The sequence below is a fragment of the Stegodyphus dumicola genome, chromosome 3 (genome assembly GCF_044657685.1).
Source record: "Stegodyphus dumicola isolate Sdum_Otavi_A_Nest chromosome 3, ASM4465768v1".
NCBI lineage: Eukaryota > Metazoa > Arthropoda > Arachnida > Araneae > Eresidae > Stegodyphus > Stegodyphus dumicola.
In genome coordinates, this window is record NC_140770.1 from 66,954,821 (window position 1) to 66,971,751 (window position 16,931).

The window sequence follows — 16,931 nt, forward strand, 5'->3', positions numbered from 1 at the left end:
TTTTAATCCATTTTATATTTTGTAAAACTTTAACGAATTTTTGATTAAGAAACTCAACGAGTTCAAAGTGAACAATTACAACACTGTATAGAAAATAACATTTTTATCTCCAGTGCAGAAAATCTAAAGATATTCTGTTTTCAAATATTTTGTCATACTGCTGTTGAATTGAATTTTGTGTGGTTTACGTGCGAAGAAAATGGTATTCAATAAATAGAGGTAACAAGCATTAAAAAATGTCCGTTTGAGCGTAGTATAAAATCTGAGTGCTTCCAGATTTTATTTATTTATTTTCATTAGACTGAGAAAAGTTTATGCTCCGAATTTTATGAATTATAAAATAAATAATCAGCTTATGATGTTAATAATTAATGATCATATGATCAAATAAATGATCATCTTGTAATGTTATGACAATTTTAAAAACCACTGCCTGAAAATTCTCATAAAATTTTAAAAAAATATATCAGTTCTTGTTTAATTTTGCTTTATTTATTTCATGTGCTATCATTCTTATTTAATTTTACTTTATTTGTACTCAAAAGTAAGTTCATAAATTTTATGCTTATAGTTTTTACAGTTTCACCGAGTAAATCTCTTTATACAAGAATTAAGCTTGAAAAGAATGTGCAAAATGCAGTAAAAAGTGCTTTAAAGAGATTATTATATTAAATTTTATTTGAAAAAACTGTGACTTTCCTAACCTCATCACTTATACAACGTATTACATTTAATAATTAAAAACAAATATGTGATACAAACGCCATAGGTTTCAATGTTAAAGTAAACCAGATCGTCCCTACTCTTGCTTGCGGATATGTGAGTGACGCGCGCCCCGCCCACTGGGTTAGTCTGTCTCTTACAAGGTCCATGAATGAAAATTGTTTTCGGTCATGCACGATTCTCAAAAGTATCAGATTCTTTGGCGCCAAAAGAAATGGAGAAGGAGGATATTGGAACTGAGCCGACACTTAATGAAATTTTTAAGTAAGTTTCCGTATTATTGGACTGTCCTACTATATTATCGGAAGAATTCGTTGCAGTAGTTGATGATAATGTGTGTACAGCCCCAATTACGGCAGACAAAGACATTTTGGAGGTTGTTCAAAGCTAAAAAAAAATATCATTGATGCAGATTCATGGATCTTATAAGAAATAGACTAACCCAAATGGGTTTTCTGCCTCGTCTGAGGCGTTCCCGGCTGTCACCTTGATGACATCCGGAGGAGTAGGGACGACTTGCAGAAAGTTAACAGTGGTTGCCTATTGCAGCGTGTATAATTGTAAAAAAAAGCTGGTTGTAGCGCCTCATTTCACAAATTAGAATTTCTACTTATTTTTATTTTTGAAATTGAGATTGATTTTTAAAAATTTAGCATATTTATCAAGCATAATTAACTTTCCAAATAATTATAAAGCTGTTGCATGCTTTCAGGGCTGGATATTTTTCCTATGCTGTAAGGAAATTTGTAACTACTACTTTTAGAAAATAATATTTTTAATCTGAACTAATAGAAAATTTCAAACAAGCAATTTTCTCTTTCAATTTGTATGCTTTTTATTGGTGTAAATAAGTAAAAAATACCAAAATATTTAAAAACGAATTTTTGAAAGTTTTGTTTAAAATTCTAAATTGTGCTGCTTTTTTAAAATTATAGATGAGTATTATAGCATAATTTCTATAAAGGAATTTTATTTCAATTATCTTTCATAATACATCATAGTGATAAACACTTTTGACTCCTTATTTATTTCAAAGCATCACATACTATCAATCTTATTTACTTTTAAGTATATTTGTACGCAAAATTAAGTTAATAAATTTTGTGCTTAGAGTTTTTACCGTTTTATCAAAGTAAAGATGTTTGTACAAGAATTAGGCGTGAAAACATTGCGCGAAATGCAGTAAAATGTGCTTTAATGAGATATATTAAATCCTATTTATAAAAAAGTGTGGCTTTCATAATCTCATTACTATACAACGTATTACATTTAATAATTAAAAAGAATTATGTGATACAAACGCCATAGGTTTCAGTGTTACAGTAAACCAGATCGTCCCTACTCTTTCTTGCCGACATGTCGGTGACGCGCGCCCCGCCCACTAGGTTAGTCTACCTCTTATAAGGTCCATGTGCAGATTCCGATGACGAAAATGAAACGAATAATGCAGCTCCTGTTCCCACGTCATTTGAAATGAGGAACATCATGCACAGTTATTTTAGAAGCACATTCCAATGGTGAAATTAATAAAAAAATGGACGACATTGAACAATTTGATGCTAAAAAAGACAATGCAAAGAAAAATATCAGATTACTTTCCAAAAACTCAATAAATACCAATTCAGAAGAATTGAATTTCTGAATTAGTATTTGTTCGGCGTGTTATTGTGTCTTAACTCAATAAATGTTTTTTTCCAAAAAAACTTGAAAGTTTTGTATTAAAACATGAAAATTATTTCAGTCCCCTCTTTTGTGTTAAAAGATTTTTCACTGTAATTTCCTTTTCTATTGAAGGATCGTACCTTTTTCTGTATCATGCAAATATATGATCTTAGTAATAATGCAGGTGACTTCACGCAGGGACGTGAAGAAGTAGCTCACAGGAAAAGGGTTTAAATTGCCCTTTTCACAAAAGAACATCACCTGGACACACAGGATTACTTTTGCATCGACAAGAGGGCAGTCTATCAGTTGGGATTTTAGCATGTCGGTTACTGAACCGGTCCCCGCTGTTGTTTACCTCCGTAATAATTTTGATGAAGAATTGCTTCGGGGGACAGATCCAAGGGACTCTTATCCCTCTCTTCTACAGTGAATCCCTCCACAATATTTTCAACTCGACAGTTTTTAAAGTGCCAGTACCGCAGTGATACTATATACTTACAAACATCTACGTCTTCTGCAGTATTTGAACGCATTTCTAAGGCTAAGGCAGCCCGTTACCCAACCAACATGCCCACAGTGTAGTCCTCTTAAGCAGTTGAGAAATGATGTTCATTTTGTTCCGCCACGATGAAACTTTTTTTTTAATATGGAAAAAAGGAAAAGCATTTTATGTGTTTGTGCTGTACGGTTTTTTTTTTTTTTTTTTTTTTTAATTTATTTATTTAAATAGTATATGTCGTTGATGTTTTCTTCAGCATTGTCATCTATATGAACAAAACTCCCTATATTCATTTTTACAATCAATTCTAACAGGAACTACAGGTAGCCCTCCTACAACACGGCATCCTGTAAAACGGTTAAGCTATAACATGATTCATAAATTGCCAGAACCCTCCTACAACACGGTTTTCCTATAACACAGTTTCGCTCTAACACGTTAAGAAAATTGCCCAAGCAATCCGAAGAAATTTAACGAACTCCGCACCGTCCAGGATAGCGCCATTAAAATCTCTGACAATACCCCGGTTAGAATTGATGGCCTGTTGCATTGGCGCGAGACTGGTTCACTCAGTATACGCCGCCTTAGACTTGTCTGATTTGAAAATTATTGCATGGAGTGATTCTATGGTAGCTCTCTGGTGGATTGAGAACCGTGGTGATTGGTCAGTTTTCGTTGTGAATAGCGTAAAAGAAATAAACAGTTTGATTCCTTCTCAGTGTTGGCGCCATGTTTCAGGTGATTTAAACCCGGCAGATATGCTTTCAAGAGGCAGTTCCCCTCGTTCCTTTTTCTATTCTCTTTGGTGGGAGGGTCCGTCCTGGCTCCTGGAACCTAATAACAACTGGCCGTTTGGCTTACGAGACCTCTGAGGTAGAACGAGAAAAAAGGAAGGTTAGATTGTGTAGCCTTAATTCAGTTGAAGAGGAAATACCTTGGTATGCAATTAGGTTTTCGAATTTTCAATCCATCATTCGATTAGTCGCATGGATATTGCGGTTTGAGAAAAACGCAAAAGGTAAACGTGCGTTTCGAGAGACTGGAGATTTAACCGTTTATGAGATGGAATATGCCGAAAAAACTCTTATAAAAATTGTACAAAATAAGTATTTTCCCTCAGCCGACTCTATTCCCAATATGAGTGTCATTTCAGACAGTGAGGGTGTAAAAAGGGTGAAAACAAGCATTACAAAGCGATCAGACGACCCTGAATTTATTTGTCCAATTATTTTACCAGACCGGTATATTTTCACTCAGCGTCTGATAAAATATTATCATTTACAAAATTGTCACGCTGGAACCCAAATATTACTCGGAATATTAAGGGAGCGATTTTGGATAGTGAGGGGCAGAAGAGCGGTCAGGAAAGTCGTAAAAAGTTGTGCAAGATGCAATCGATACAAGGCCAAGTCTCCTGGTCTCGAGACGGTGTCGCTACCAGGCGATCGTGTCAATGACGCAGCGGTGTTCGAGGTGGTAGGAGTTGATTTGGCAGGACCCTTATATGTGAAGGGAAGTGAAAAAGTTTGGATTGTTTTGTTCACATGTGCAATATATAGAGCCTTTCATTTGGAACTGACTTCCTCATTGTCTACCGACGCATTCTTGTAGTCATTGAGACGATTCGTAGCCAGAAGGGGGAGGCCGAGAATAATTTATTCCGACAACGGAACTAATTTCAGAGGAGCACAAAGAGAACTTAGTAACATCGATTGGGAAATCTTTTGAGGCAAACGGCTGTACAACGCATAATATGGAAGTTTAATCCACCCACAGCCGCTTGGTGGGGAGGCTGGTTGGAGAGCTTAGTTCGTGTAGTAAAGGAACTGATGAGAAGGACACTCGGTAACGTGGTTCTTACAACCGAGGAGTTGTACACAGTATTGTGTGACTGCGAGTCAATAATTAACTCTAGCCCTTTAACTGCTTAAGACGTGTTTAAACGTTTTTGGAATTTCTTTAAAAATGCGTAAGACGACTTTACACGAATTTCAAATCGCACGAAAAATGCTTAAGACGTGTATATACGAAGCCCGAATTTCGCGAAGATTGCTTAAAAGACGTGTTTAGACGACGCGATCTGGTCTTCCTTCCCCTACCTTTCTGCAGGCGGCTGTCAGTTGACACAAAGGTCTTAATAGGGTGTGAAGTCTCTTTGAAAAGAGCACTTTAGGAAAAAGTCCTTAGAGTGAAGTATCTTTGTCAGACAGCAGGTATGTATTATCTGTGTGCCGACTAAAATTTTGCGAAAGAAGATAAATCGTTTTACAATTGTTTGCCTTGTGGTACTTTATACAAATGAAAGTCAAACAGGATCCGACGTTGTTATAGTACATTGCCGAATTTTAGTAGAAACAAAAAAAAAAAAATAAGAATTGTAACGGAGGACGCCTTTATGCCTATATGTTATAGAATCAAATATTTTATTTTTGTATTGAAAAATGATTACAATTACTGATTCGTCAGGAAAAAATATAAAATGTTGCAACCAGCTTTCTTGTTTGCCTTCGTATTTCAAATGCGCGTTATTATAATGGTATATTCTTCTTTTTACATTCTTAAATGTTAAAACTGTGCTATCAGAAAGCCTGAGTTTTGTACTCGTATGTGTGGCTCTATGCTCCGTAGAAATGGCGAACTGACATATAAAAATTATATGAATGTTGAAAGAAAGATATTCTACTCGAAACTTCAACTAAATGGAATAAATGAATACGCCGAAGGAAAAGAGGCCAAGTTAATCTCATGGAGAACTTACTGTAGTAATGTCACTAAAGCCTTTGGACCTACTCAAAAGATAACATGTAACAAGGTGTTTCGTCCTACGACCCTTTCGCCTATGGTGAATAGCACTGCCTCATCCAACATCGAAGTAATCAGTGAGATCATAAATGCAGTTTTTCCTGATGATGAAGAAGAAGATTTCTTAAAGGAGCAAGAGGAAGCGAGAAAAATCTACAGTATGAAATTTCGCCAAGTTACCAGAAGAGACGAACTCCCTCCTACGCAAATGGAAGTGGATAACATCATACGTACTCTGGCACCCAAAAAAGCTCCAGGTCCGGATGGAATTGATAATATCATCATTAGAGGGATACACCGGGAATTCCCAAAACTATTCCTTGCGGTCATTTCAGCTTGCTGGAAACATCAGTACTTTCCTAAAAATATGAAGTTGGCAGAAGTGGCGTTATTCCTAAAATCAGGCAAAACTCCGGCAGAACCTACATCTTACAGGCCAGTCTGTCTACTGCCAGCGCCCGGTAAGGTATTGGAAAGAGTAATTCTTTACAGATTGGACTTCTTCCTGCAAAGGAACAACGCCCTGCATCCCAACCAATATGGATTCCGAATGGGCAACTTTACTGAACATGCCATAAAAGACTTAATGGCCACTATCAAACAGAACAAGGATAACAATTTGCACTCACTGGCAATAGCCATTGACATCAAAGGAGCCTTTGACTCCCTTTGGTGGCCAGACGTAATAAATTTGCTATACAACATGGCCTGCTCAACAGCCATTATTACCATCCTTCGCTCGTACCTTCAAGATCAAAGTGTACAAGTAACATCAGACAGCGGCATTTATGTCAAAAATGTCTTTAGAGGATGCCCACAGGGGTCATGCCTTGGACCAACACTGTGGAATATAGTGGCAAACTCGGCATTTCGTCAGCTTGAGAGCGTAGAATACGCTCGAATCATAGCCTATGCGGACGATTTTATGCTAGTTGTAGCAGGAAGGAGTAACCTCGAAATGAGATCTCAATACTGTCTTGATCTGTTCTCCCAATGGGCCAGAGCACATAAGCTTCAGATTTCGGCAGAGAAAACTAAAGCTTTGCTCATAGGACGTAGCTAAGACTGCTTATGCAGCTAAGACGCAACCCAAGCATTAAACTCCATGGGATACCGGTAAAATGCTTTCCCCAATTGAAATATCTTGGGCTATTACTCGACAACAGACTTTCTTGGATGCCACATGTCAGGAATCTTAAGACTCGAATTAGCATCCTAAGCAACAACATGAGACGCATGACTTCACATAAATGGGGTATCTCATCTAAGCTACTAAAAATTTGGCATAGAACCATTACAGAAAGAGTAATAGCTTATGGAGCAGCAATCTGGGGTGGCGAACTTACCTCTCATATGAAAAGATCCCTGCTCTCTATTCAGAGACAGCAGCTACTTCAAGTATGCAGGGCCTACCGTACCACGTCAACACTAGCCCTACAACAACTAGCAGGAATTCCTCCCCTAGATTTGATAGTAGAAAGTTAGGCAGCTATCGTAAGGGTTACCAGGCTGGGTCAAACTTCAACACCCTGGGGTCATAGTTATCACCACTCGGACTACGAGGAGCAAAACAACTGCAATAACTTTCATCCAGCAGCTTTTAATCTCTGACGGTATCAGTATAAACGACCAACCAATTCAGAGGTACAGTAATAACCTTTTCACAGATGGCTCCAAAACTGAGAACGGCACGGGCAGCGCCTTTTGTAGACTAGAAAATGGAGTTGTAACATTCGAGTGGAAAAGGAAACTAGGCTTTAACAACTTACAGTTATACACGCAAAAAAACACTATACAGGGAAGATCAGATAATGATTATCAGTTGATATGAATGACAATTAACTAACATAACATCTTGAAGATATATTAATAAATAACTCAAGGCAAATTTTGAGTTACTGTTTTCAGTTAATGGAATTTTGCGTCCAAAGAAAATAGAATTGTTTTATACTTGAGAGGCATATTTATTCCAGGCCTCATGCGTAAGCAGCTCAGTGAAATAAATGCATAACTATGCCTTGAATAATTCATTTCTATATCAAAGAAATGCGAAATTCACCAAGTAGAAAGGGAGGCAGCTATCGTAAGGGTTACCAAGCTGGGTCAAACTTCAACACTCTGGGGTCATAGTTATCACCACTCGGACTACGAGGAGCAAAACAACTGCAATAACTTTCATCCAGCAGCTTTCAATCTCTCTGACGGTATCAGTATAAACGACCAACCAATTCAGAGGTACAGTAATAACCTTTTCACAGATGGCTCCAAAACTGAGAACGGCACGGGCAGCGCCTTCTGTAGACTAGAAAATGCAGTTGTAACATTCGAGTGGAAAAGGAAATTAGGTTTGAACAACTCGGTATACCAAGCAGAGCTTCTAGCTATCAGTGCTGCAATTAGATATGCGAACACATGTCAACAGGAGAAATTCTCCATACTCAGTGATTCGGCATCAAGTCTGGCGGCTATCGCAAGTCAAAACAGCCGGAGTCCATTGGTATACAGAATTCAGAAACAGCTTCTGACAATGCCTATTTCGCAAAGACTCACTTTAAAATGGGTTCCCGCTCACACAGGGATTCAAGGCAATGAAGCCGCTGACCTACTGGCGAAGCAGGCAGCCAACTGCACGGATATATTAGAAAGACCAACTAAACTTCCTTGGTCTCATATTAAGGGAACAACTTTGACAAGTCTGCTACAAAATTGGCAAAGTAGATGGACAGAAGCAGAGGTAGGACGAAGGACATTTCGCTTACTGCCAAAAGTTAACATGGAAATAAAGACCCACTGTGCTAGCCTAACACAGTTCTTGACAGGTTATGGACCATTCCCAGTATACCTGAACAGATTCAGACTTAGGGATACTCCTTTCTGCGAATGCGGAGAGGAAGGCGACACGGACCATTATTACTTCCATTGTGTACATACAAGAACCTGGCACTTGAAGAAACCAGCGGACTGTGCCTAGGCAATGCGGACGACTAACACACCCAAAAACAGAATAGCCCTTGATAAAATAGAGAAAATCTCAGCACACTGCCTAAGCAGAAACAACCGTGGATAATATTATAATGTTTCAAAAGTTCAGAACTTAAAGCAGATAACCAGAATAACGCTTAGTGCCTTGCAGTTAACAATATGTAAAAATTTTGAGTTACTGTTATTAGTTTATAATATTCAACCTTGTTACTCTGGAGTCTTCCCCGCCGTGATGGTATATAATTCCATTTGGTTCATGTCCGTGGTCGGAAGCCATCATAGCGGTGCACTCACTCACTCACTCACCTTAGGCAAATAACCATCGAGTACTTTGCCATAATCAAATAAACCTTTATCCATAAACATGCTTCAAATATTTTTATGCTGAAAAGTTCATGCGCCAAAGTTGGCCCCCGTTGAATGAAATATGTTGTTTATTTTTTCTTTGTTTTTTATAACAACAATGTTCTTGTTTTCAGAATCTAAATTATCAATAAAATTCTTTTAATAATATGCGATTCTTTTTTTTTTTTTTTTTTTTTTTTTTTGTTTGTTTGTTTGTTTGTTTGTTTGTTTGTTTAATGAAAAATTAATTTAAGCGACAAATCTCTTACATTTAGAAAAATTTTCGATTTTCGAAACGAGTTGCTGTCAAAAGCGCATCTTCTCGTTGCTGCATATGTTTATTTAAAGCAAATTGCTTGTCGCGTGTGCTTTTATATTTGAAAATATTCAGAGAATTTTCAACCGGGAAATAAAGTTATTAATTTTACTGAATTTTGTGGATTTTTTGTGTTTTGAGGTAAAAGTCAAACCATCAGATATGTGATAACCTTAAAATAAGGGTATATATAATCAGAATTTTGCGGCCAGACATTCCCAGCGAAATACATTACAAAAAATTATCTATGTAGAATTAATGTATATTCCGTTTAGTATTTTAATTTATCAGTGTTATTACACATCAGTTTATGTGTAAGTTATATCGAGTTTTAGTTGTGTTCGATATAAGAATTTTATTTGGTTTATATAAATCCGATTCGTTTAATAATATTATATTTATTAAATACTGTTTATTAGGTTTCCAAATCTGTCAAACCCAATCAATGGCCTCCAGGCTAAGATATCTGATTATCGCTATTTCGACTCATATTCGAATCCAAACAAACGCACTGGTTGAATTTTGTGATTTCCCCTCATCTCATGTAACATGAACTCATGTAACATGAACATGAGTACGTTTTACTTAGAGAGTCGTCCATGGAGACATTCATTGCCTTCGGCTGATAGATCTCGTTTCCTTTGCCATACTCAAAAAATCTAAAAATTTTTCAAAAACACTAACAGATGCATATAACAAAATAAAATTAATTAAATGCATATAAAAAAACTGAAGTAAATGTATATAACGAAAAAAAATGAGGTAAAAACAAATTTTCAATAATTTTACAATACAGTAGTTTTTAAATTGCTTGTTTTCAAATTTTATTTCATTTTTATGTATGTACTAATATACAGTGTATGTGTGCGAAAGTGTGCTTGTTCGGCATATCCATATATATTAATTAAATAAATCTGATTTGAAAATGCATGCACTAACGCTCTATTCTCGTAATTTGAAAAACACTAAAGTATTGTCTGAGAAAAATATTTATAAAGAAAATTAAATTTTGTCTCCTTACTCGGTGCTGTGTAAAAAATTTAAATAAGCTTATTAATTTTTTTCTTCTTTATTAAAAACAAATTAGTTTCTTTTCATCTATATATGAAGAATAACAAACTCTTGCTGTCAGAATGGAAATTCTTAAAAATATAAAACTCGTTTTTTTTTCGAACAAAAGTTTCTGAGAAATTTCTCTAGGTCAGCAGGTACCACTGACTGCTTTGTTTGAAAAACCCGATGAAGTGGATGATTTTACCCCCAAAAGGTTTTCTTTAACAAAGCAGATGCGGTCCAAATGGCTTTGCTGAGAAGCGTTCGTATTTGAATAGCTTGAAGCTTGAAAGCTTGAGTTGGAAGACTTATTGTTTCTGAAGCAATCAGTCAGACAGCAATAAAATTTGTTATAGATATTTCTCTCTCTCTGTGAGTTCTTGAAATCTTGGAATGGGTGAAAGTTTATTTTGTTTTACATATATAAGGAAACTGCATGTAAAGCAAAATAATTCAAGGCACATATTGTATGTTAATCATTGTACGTCCCCTCAGCTCTTCGGTTGGGTATTAAGAAAAGAAATTCCCATACTGCTTTTGTATTACTTGTATATTGAAAGATTTGAAAAAAAAAATAGCTTCATATGAAAAGTTTTTCTCCGATGAACGAATACAGCTGAAACATGTTTCTGTCTCCAAGTATATCCACAAAACATGAAATAGTATTGTACTCTTTTGTATTCTATTGCACTTTTATATTACTTCGTGGGAAATTTTTTGATTCTAAAATTTCTCTCTCTCTTTTCTTATAATACACAAGTACTCTTTCAAATATGGCTGACCTATGAACCTAAATTTTTATACTATAAATTTTATATAAAAATCAGCCGTAATCATTAGACACAGCTTTGTGTATATTATATTCTTGAATACATGCCTGCAATTAATACTAAGAATACTATTGATAAAATTCGTGATATACTTAATAATGAAAATACTGTTTAAGCTAAAAACCGATTTGAATCTTTTTTTCATTCTAGGGTAACATGAGCGAAACAATTTTCGTTAGAAATATACAATTATGCTAACTTGACACATCAGATAGAAAATATTTTGTCGTCATCATCGGCTATGATAAAAGATTTTTACGCTTAAGATTTTGGATTATGATAAAGCACACAGGACCTATTTGTCTAAGGGAAAGGAAGTCTTCGGGGTAGATTTTTTTTGTGGGACACAAAATGTTAATTCACAATCAATTGTACTTATGAAAAACCCTTAAACCCCCCATGCAGCCGCTAGAATTTACCGGTGCTCAGCTATCTTACCGCTCGGAGACTAGTTGGCTTTCTGAACTCATGCAATACCTATCTGAATTTGAATATTTGCATAAAAAACGAGCAAAATAAAATGACACATTGTAAATAGTACATTTTACTGAAATCAAATCTTCATTGAAAAAGGAAAATTAATTGTAAGGAATAAGATGGATGCATTTAATTAAACGGCGGGCAATAACAGCGCTGATCATATGTTTCGTATAGGAAATCATTTTCTTCGTGTTATCGTATAACGGAAAATATCCACAGATTATATTTTACAGTTTTTAAGAAGTCATGGGTTATCTGCTTTAAGAGAACACCTTCGTGGGCAATTTTCTAAATAAAATTGGCTTGAATTCACGTTACGCATCGGGAAAATCATAAAGACCACAAGCAGCTAAACTGTTCGGTTGCCAACAACAAAATACCAACATCCAGCAATCTTATTCATTCAACTATAGTGAACTTAAACTAATGTTTGTATATATTATTAGTAGTATTAAAATAACGAAAATATTTATTCTAATAAAAATTTTTGTTTGAATATCCTCCCTAGTAAGTTATTTCCTTTGGTTGGAGATTTGTCAAGAATAAATGCTATGTTTAAACAAGACATTTATTTAGAGCATAATGCTTCAAAAATGTATGCTGGGATCCCTAGAAAAAAAATATCGCCGGAAAATATATCTCCGAAAAAATATTTAATTATTCATATTTTTATTATTAATTATTAAATAATTAATAACTTTTATAATTATTAAATGAAATGCTTATTTATACTTTACCAAATGTACAGCAACACTCTTTCTTTACAAAAATACCATATTGAATAAATTATATTGTAAGCTAATAAGTAACAACATTGCTTTGTTTAATTAAGATACAATAACAAGCCGAACAAACATTAAATTGGAAATCAAACAACAAAAATCAGCGTTATATTTTCAAATTTTCACAATCTAATTTTCATTATATCTTATCTCGTTCATTTGCGCTTTTGCAGCTAAAGATGATGGTTCGGTAAGAAACTAGTCCTGTGAAAATTTGAAAATATAACGCTGATATTTGTTCTTTGACTTCCAAATTAATTGCTTTGTTTGTTATTAATATGTCTCATCTTTCCTATTTCAGATAAAATTTACTAGTGTTTCTTGGACAGGAAAGCAAGAATTTTTAATTTGAATCAATAAATTTATGATACACTGAAAACGGTTTCATGCTATAATTCCCTTTCTGAATATCTTGAATGTATATGAAAAAGTAAAATGCAAATTTAATATTAATATTATCACCCTTAAAAACACCCAAATATTTCGTTTATTACTCTCTTAAAACTACGTAATAATTAAGGAAAAAAGAAATTATTTAAAATAATTATTAGTTGCCTGCAGTTGAGAAAGAATATAGGAAAATGCTGAAGGTTTTAAAGATTTTTAATTAATGACAAAAATACAGAAAATCGGAAATAATACGAAATGTTTCTGCAATATCTCAGAAGGAATGAAAGTTGCACCAGATATTTGTCAGAATATAATTTTAGTGATAGCAGTTTAATCAGTCTGCATTAAAATTCCGGTGATAATCATTGACATACAGATTTAGGTTACTTAGGTTAAAAATGCGTAATAATTTAAAATTTAACCGGGTAAATTTTAAAACCAATTTATTTGAAAACTAGCAGCTTCGCTGCGAGCATTCGTCTGGCTTTTAAATGTACCGGGAAAATGGCTGAAGGGAACTCCAAACGTTAAATTAAAAAACTGCGTAGGATTTTACTCTGCAGAACAACTTCATAAAAAAAGTTATTACGTATAACAAAATTACAATGTCCCTTAATACAAATATTAATTATCCTAATGAATAAATTAACCAAATTCCCTTTGCAAAATCTTAAGAACTCAAATGGTATAAAGGAGGTTAAGAACTTTGTTTCCTAAAAAAATCAGTCAAAAACGTTTCAATATCTTAAAAACAGTGAAATGAGCAATAAACAAAATAAAGGAATGCAAAAAACAAAAAATTCTGAAAAGCAAAGTATAATTAATGATATTTTATCTTATGTTTTCAAGGAAAAAATTACAATGAAATAAGCTATATCTCTTAATACAAATATTAATTATCCTAATTAAAAAATTAAACAACTTTCCGTAGAAGAACAAAAATCATGCAAAACTTTTCAATATCTTATAAACAGTGAAATAAGCAAAAAAATAACATGAAAGCAACTCAAAAAACATAAAATTCCGCGCAGAATTTTACTCCACAGAACAACTTTATCAAAAAAAAATCAATAAAAATATATTATATTTATATAAAAATGACAATGAAATATGCCAATCTCTTAAAAACAGTGACATAAGAAATACGATGAAAAATTGTTGCCAAACCCATGTTTCTAAAAGAATGAAACTATTCAAAATGATGCGATTTCATCAAAAATCTATCAACAACAATAAGACAGGAAAATTGTTGCCAAAATCACATTTTTAAAGATGTTAGATGTGAGAAATGTACTCGGAAGCTTCATTTAAAAAATCTTTTTAAAATACAAAATATTATCATTTTTCCAAAATTCTTTTTGTAAAAGCATTCGCAAGGATGAAAGTTTAACGTGTCCAAAAACCAAAGAAAAATAAACTGTACATTTTTAAAAATAAACTTTTTTAGAAAAAATCCCATTGAAAAAGTGTTAAGCTCCCTTTGTTAAATAAATTCGTATTTAATCGATTTATTGAAACACGAAATTTATTTTAAGTTCGTAAAATAGCTAAGTGCCTACGTTTCATGACGATGTGAAAATGGAGTGTGTAGAGTAAAATCTCGCTTTCCTATAGCCCATTATGTTTCAAAATGACACGATTTCGTCATAAACATGAAATAAAAAAAAATTCGAATTCGAATTTCGAAAAAATCGCTTCGAAGTGCACTGGCTCTTGTGTAGATGTACCTATGTACCAAATTTCGTAGCCGTGAGTCTATTAGCTTACGCGCAGCGCGAACGAAAGGCGCACACACACAGACTCTTTCTTTTATTATATGTAAAGAAGATATGTAGAGATAAGATTGTTTAAGGGAAGGAAACTTTCAAGTTTCGCAGCTGTAGCCTGTGGCATTAAGACGATCATCACGGAGAGTCTAGCCTTTTACAATTCTCTTAAGAGCTCACAGCTACCGAACAATATATAGCAATCAATCTCACTTAGCGGAATCATTGAAGTAAAATTCTGGGAGGGATGGGAAATAACAAAAGAACTGCTTGACAATTTTCAGAGGTTTAGGGTTATTTTCGCGAAATTTTACGGGAAGTTCGGTCCAAAACTAGCGACAGTTTTAAAGGGATTCGCAGAAAATCACTCGACAGGCTAAGGGCTAGACCTCTTACCTATCTGTCGGAAAATACGGATGATTTAATCCCACTTTCTCCAGCGATGTTTCTCATCGAGAATCGTAGCTTAGGTGTTCCTGATGTTGATTTCTGCGATTTCAAAGGTCTTCGAAAAAGGGCTAGACATCGCCAAAAACTACTTAATGATTTAAGACTTATATTTAGGAAAGAATATTTAGGCATTCTGGTCCAAAATAAGAAGGATCCATCGTCAGAGCTACGGTTGGGTGAAATTGTCCTGATAGGAGATGATATCAAAAAACGGATGCATTGGCCTTTAGCTAATGTCATTCGACTAATTCCTGGGAAAGATGGCAAGGTGAGAACTGTAGAACTAAAGACTCAAGCTGGTACGCTGCTTCGTCCCATTCAGCGAATCTTTCCATTGGAAGTGCAGTTAACGGACACACCCACTGATCCCATACACGATAACGCTTTTACTAATCCTATTTCTTCTATTTCTAGTGATGAGCATTCAGATTCTAATGACTCTTCAAATGACACTAGTAACATCCTGCAAGGTGCTAAAGTGTCAAGATTTGGACGTGTGATCGAGGTGCCTCAGAAATTGTATCTCTTCGACCGGGTACTGTATGTCTTTGAGCCAACCTGAAGTCGACTGAAAGAGGGAGAGAATGTTGGAGACTGCTGCTGCAGACAGACGATTACGTAACGGCTCGGCGAAGGTCGACAGACGGAGCCCCGCATTTCATTGGACTATTTTTTATTATTATTTTTTTTCCTTTAACTGCGAACTAAGCGGGGAAATTCCCTTTTTTACTCAGTTATGTGTATGCACTAGTTAGAGTAATGTAACGTTTTCAGCTTGTGTGAGATATCCATATTAAATCTTTATATTTATAATTCCTGCTGTGATTATTTAATTTGTAACCTGCACGTTGTAGCCCTGAGAGTTGCAACAATAATATCAGAGGAATATTCGTTTATAAAATCCCAAAGTCCATTGATTTTTCGGAGTAAACTATTTTTATTCCATGTGATTATACTTAATGATGCATACAAATTACATTTACATTTATATTTGTTATATTTGAACTAAATGCATCTTCGAAGATAGAGAAGAGTGCTAACAATTTGCCTATTGAATTGCGATCACCTCTCTTAACACAAGGCTATGAGATCCCATCAAGATGGCCTTGGTTAACCCAAGGTCTCAAGGTGTACGGACCTTGAGTTAACCATCCTTTACCTTCATTATGTCACGCCATAACACTGACCAAGAAGGTAAACATAGAAGAAATTATTACTAATAATACTACAAACAATAACAAGTGAAATAAACCTAATCATTTTTTGGAAGACGTTTAATAAATTTTCTTCTTTGCTCCAAGAATTATTAAAGCAAGCAGAATTAATGTTTTCATATTCAAAATGTAATTAAGGTTATGATGGTTAAAAATATACGCTGTATCAGAAATCAGCGTATATAAATTCCTATAATTTCAGTAAAAAAGAAATGTGACAAAATCTGTTCAAAGTGGAATTCACCCAAGGAAGTTCATTTTAGCATGTTGTTCGCTAATGTTACTTTATTTCTCCCACAGCCGCTTGGTGGGGAGGCTGGTTGGAGAGGTTAGTTCGTGTAGTAAAGGAACTGATGAGAAGGACACTCGGTAACGTGGTTCTTACAACCGAGGAGTTGTACACAGTATTGTGCGACTGCGAGTCAATAATTAACTCTAGACCTCAAACCTATCTGTCGGAAAATACGGATGATTTAATCCCACTTTCTCCAGCAATGTTTCTCATCGAGAATCGTAGCTTAGGTGTTCCTGATGTTGATTTCTGCGATTTGAAAGGTCTTCGAAAAAGGGCTAGACATCGCCAAAAACTACTTAATGATTTAAGACTTATTGTTACGAAGAACACAGAAAATAT

General features: G+C 34.7%; 1 protein-coding gene across 2 annotated transcripts in view; it reads left to right on the top strand.

Annotated features, from left to right (window-relative positions):
• Positions 1 to 15,896, top strand: part of Coq8 (ubiquinone biosynthesis protein COQ8, mitochondrial) — a 138,245-nt gene extending 122,349 nt beyond the window's left edge. For both annotated transcript variants that reach the window (XM_085812963.1, XM_085812962.1), the window contains one exon: positions 15,498 to 15,896. Coding sequence is in view for 1 of the 2 variants with exons in the window: in XM_085812962.1 (XP_085669088.1) it covers positions 15,498 to 15,583 (86 nt within the window). In the remaining variant the exon portion in view is untranslated. The remainder of the gene's footprint in view (positions 1 to 15,497) is intronic.
• The last annotated feature ends 1,035 nt before the right edge of the window (positions 15,897 to 16,931 follow it).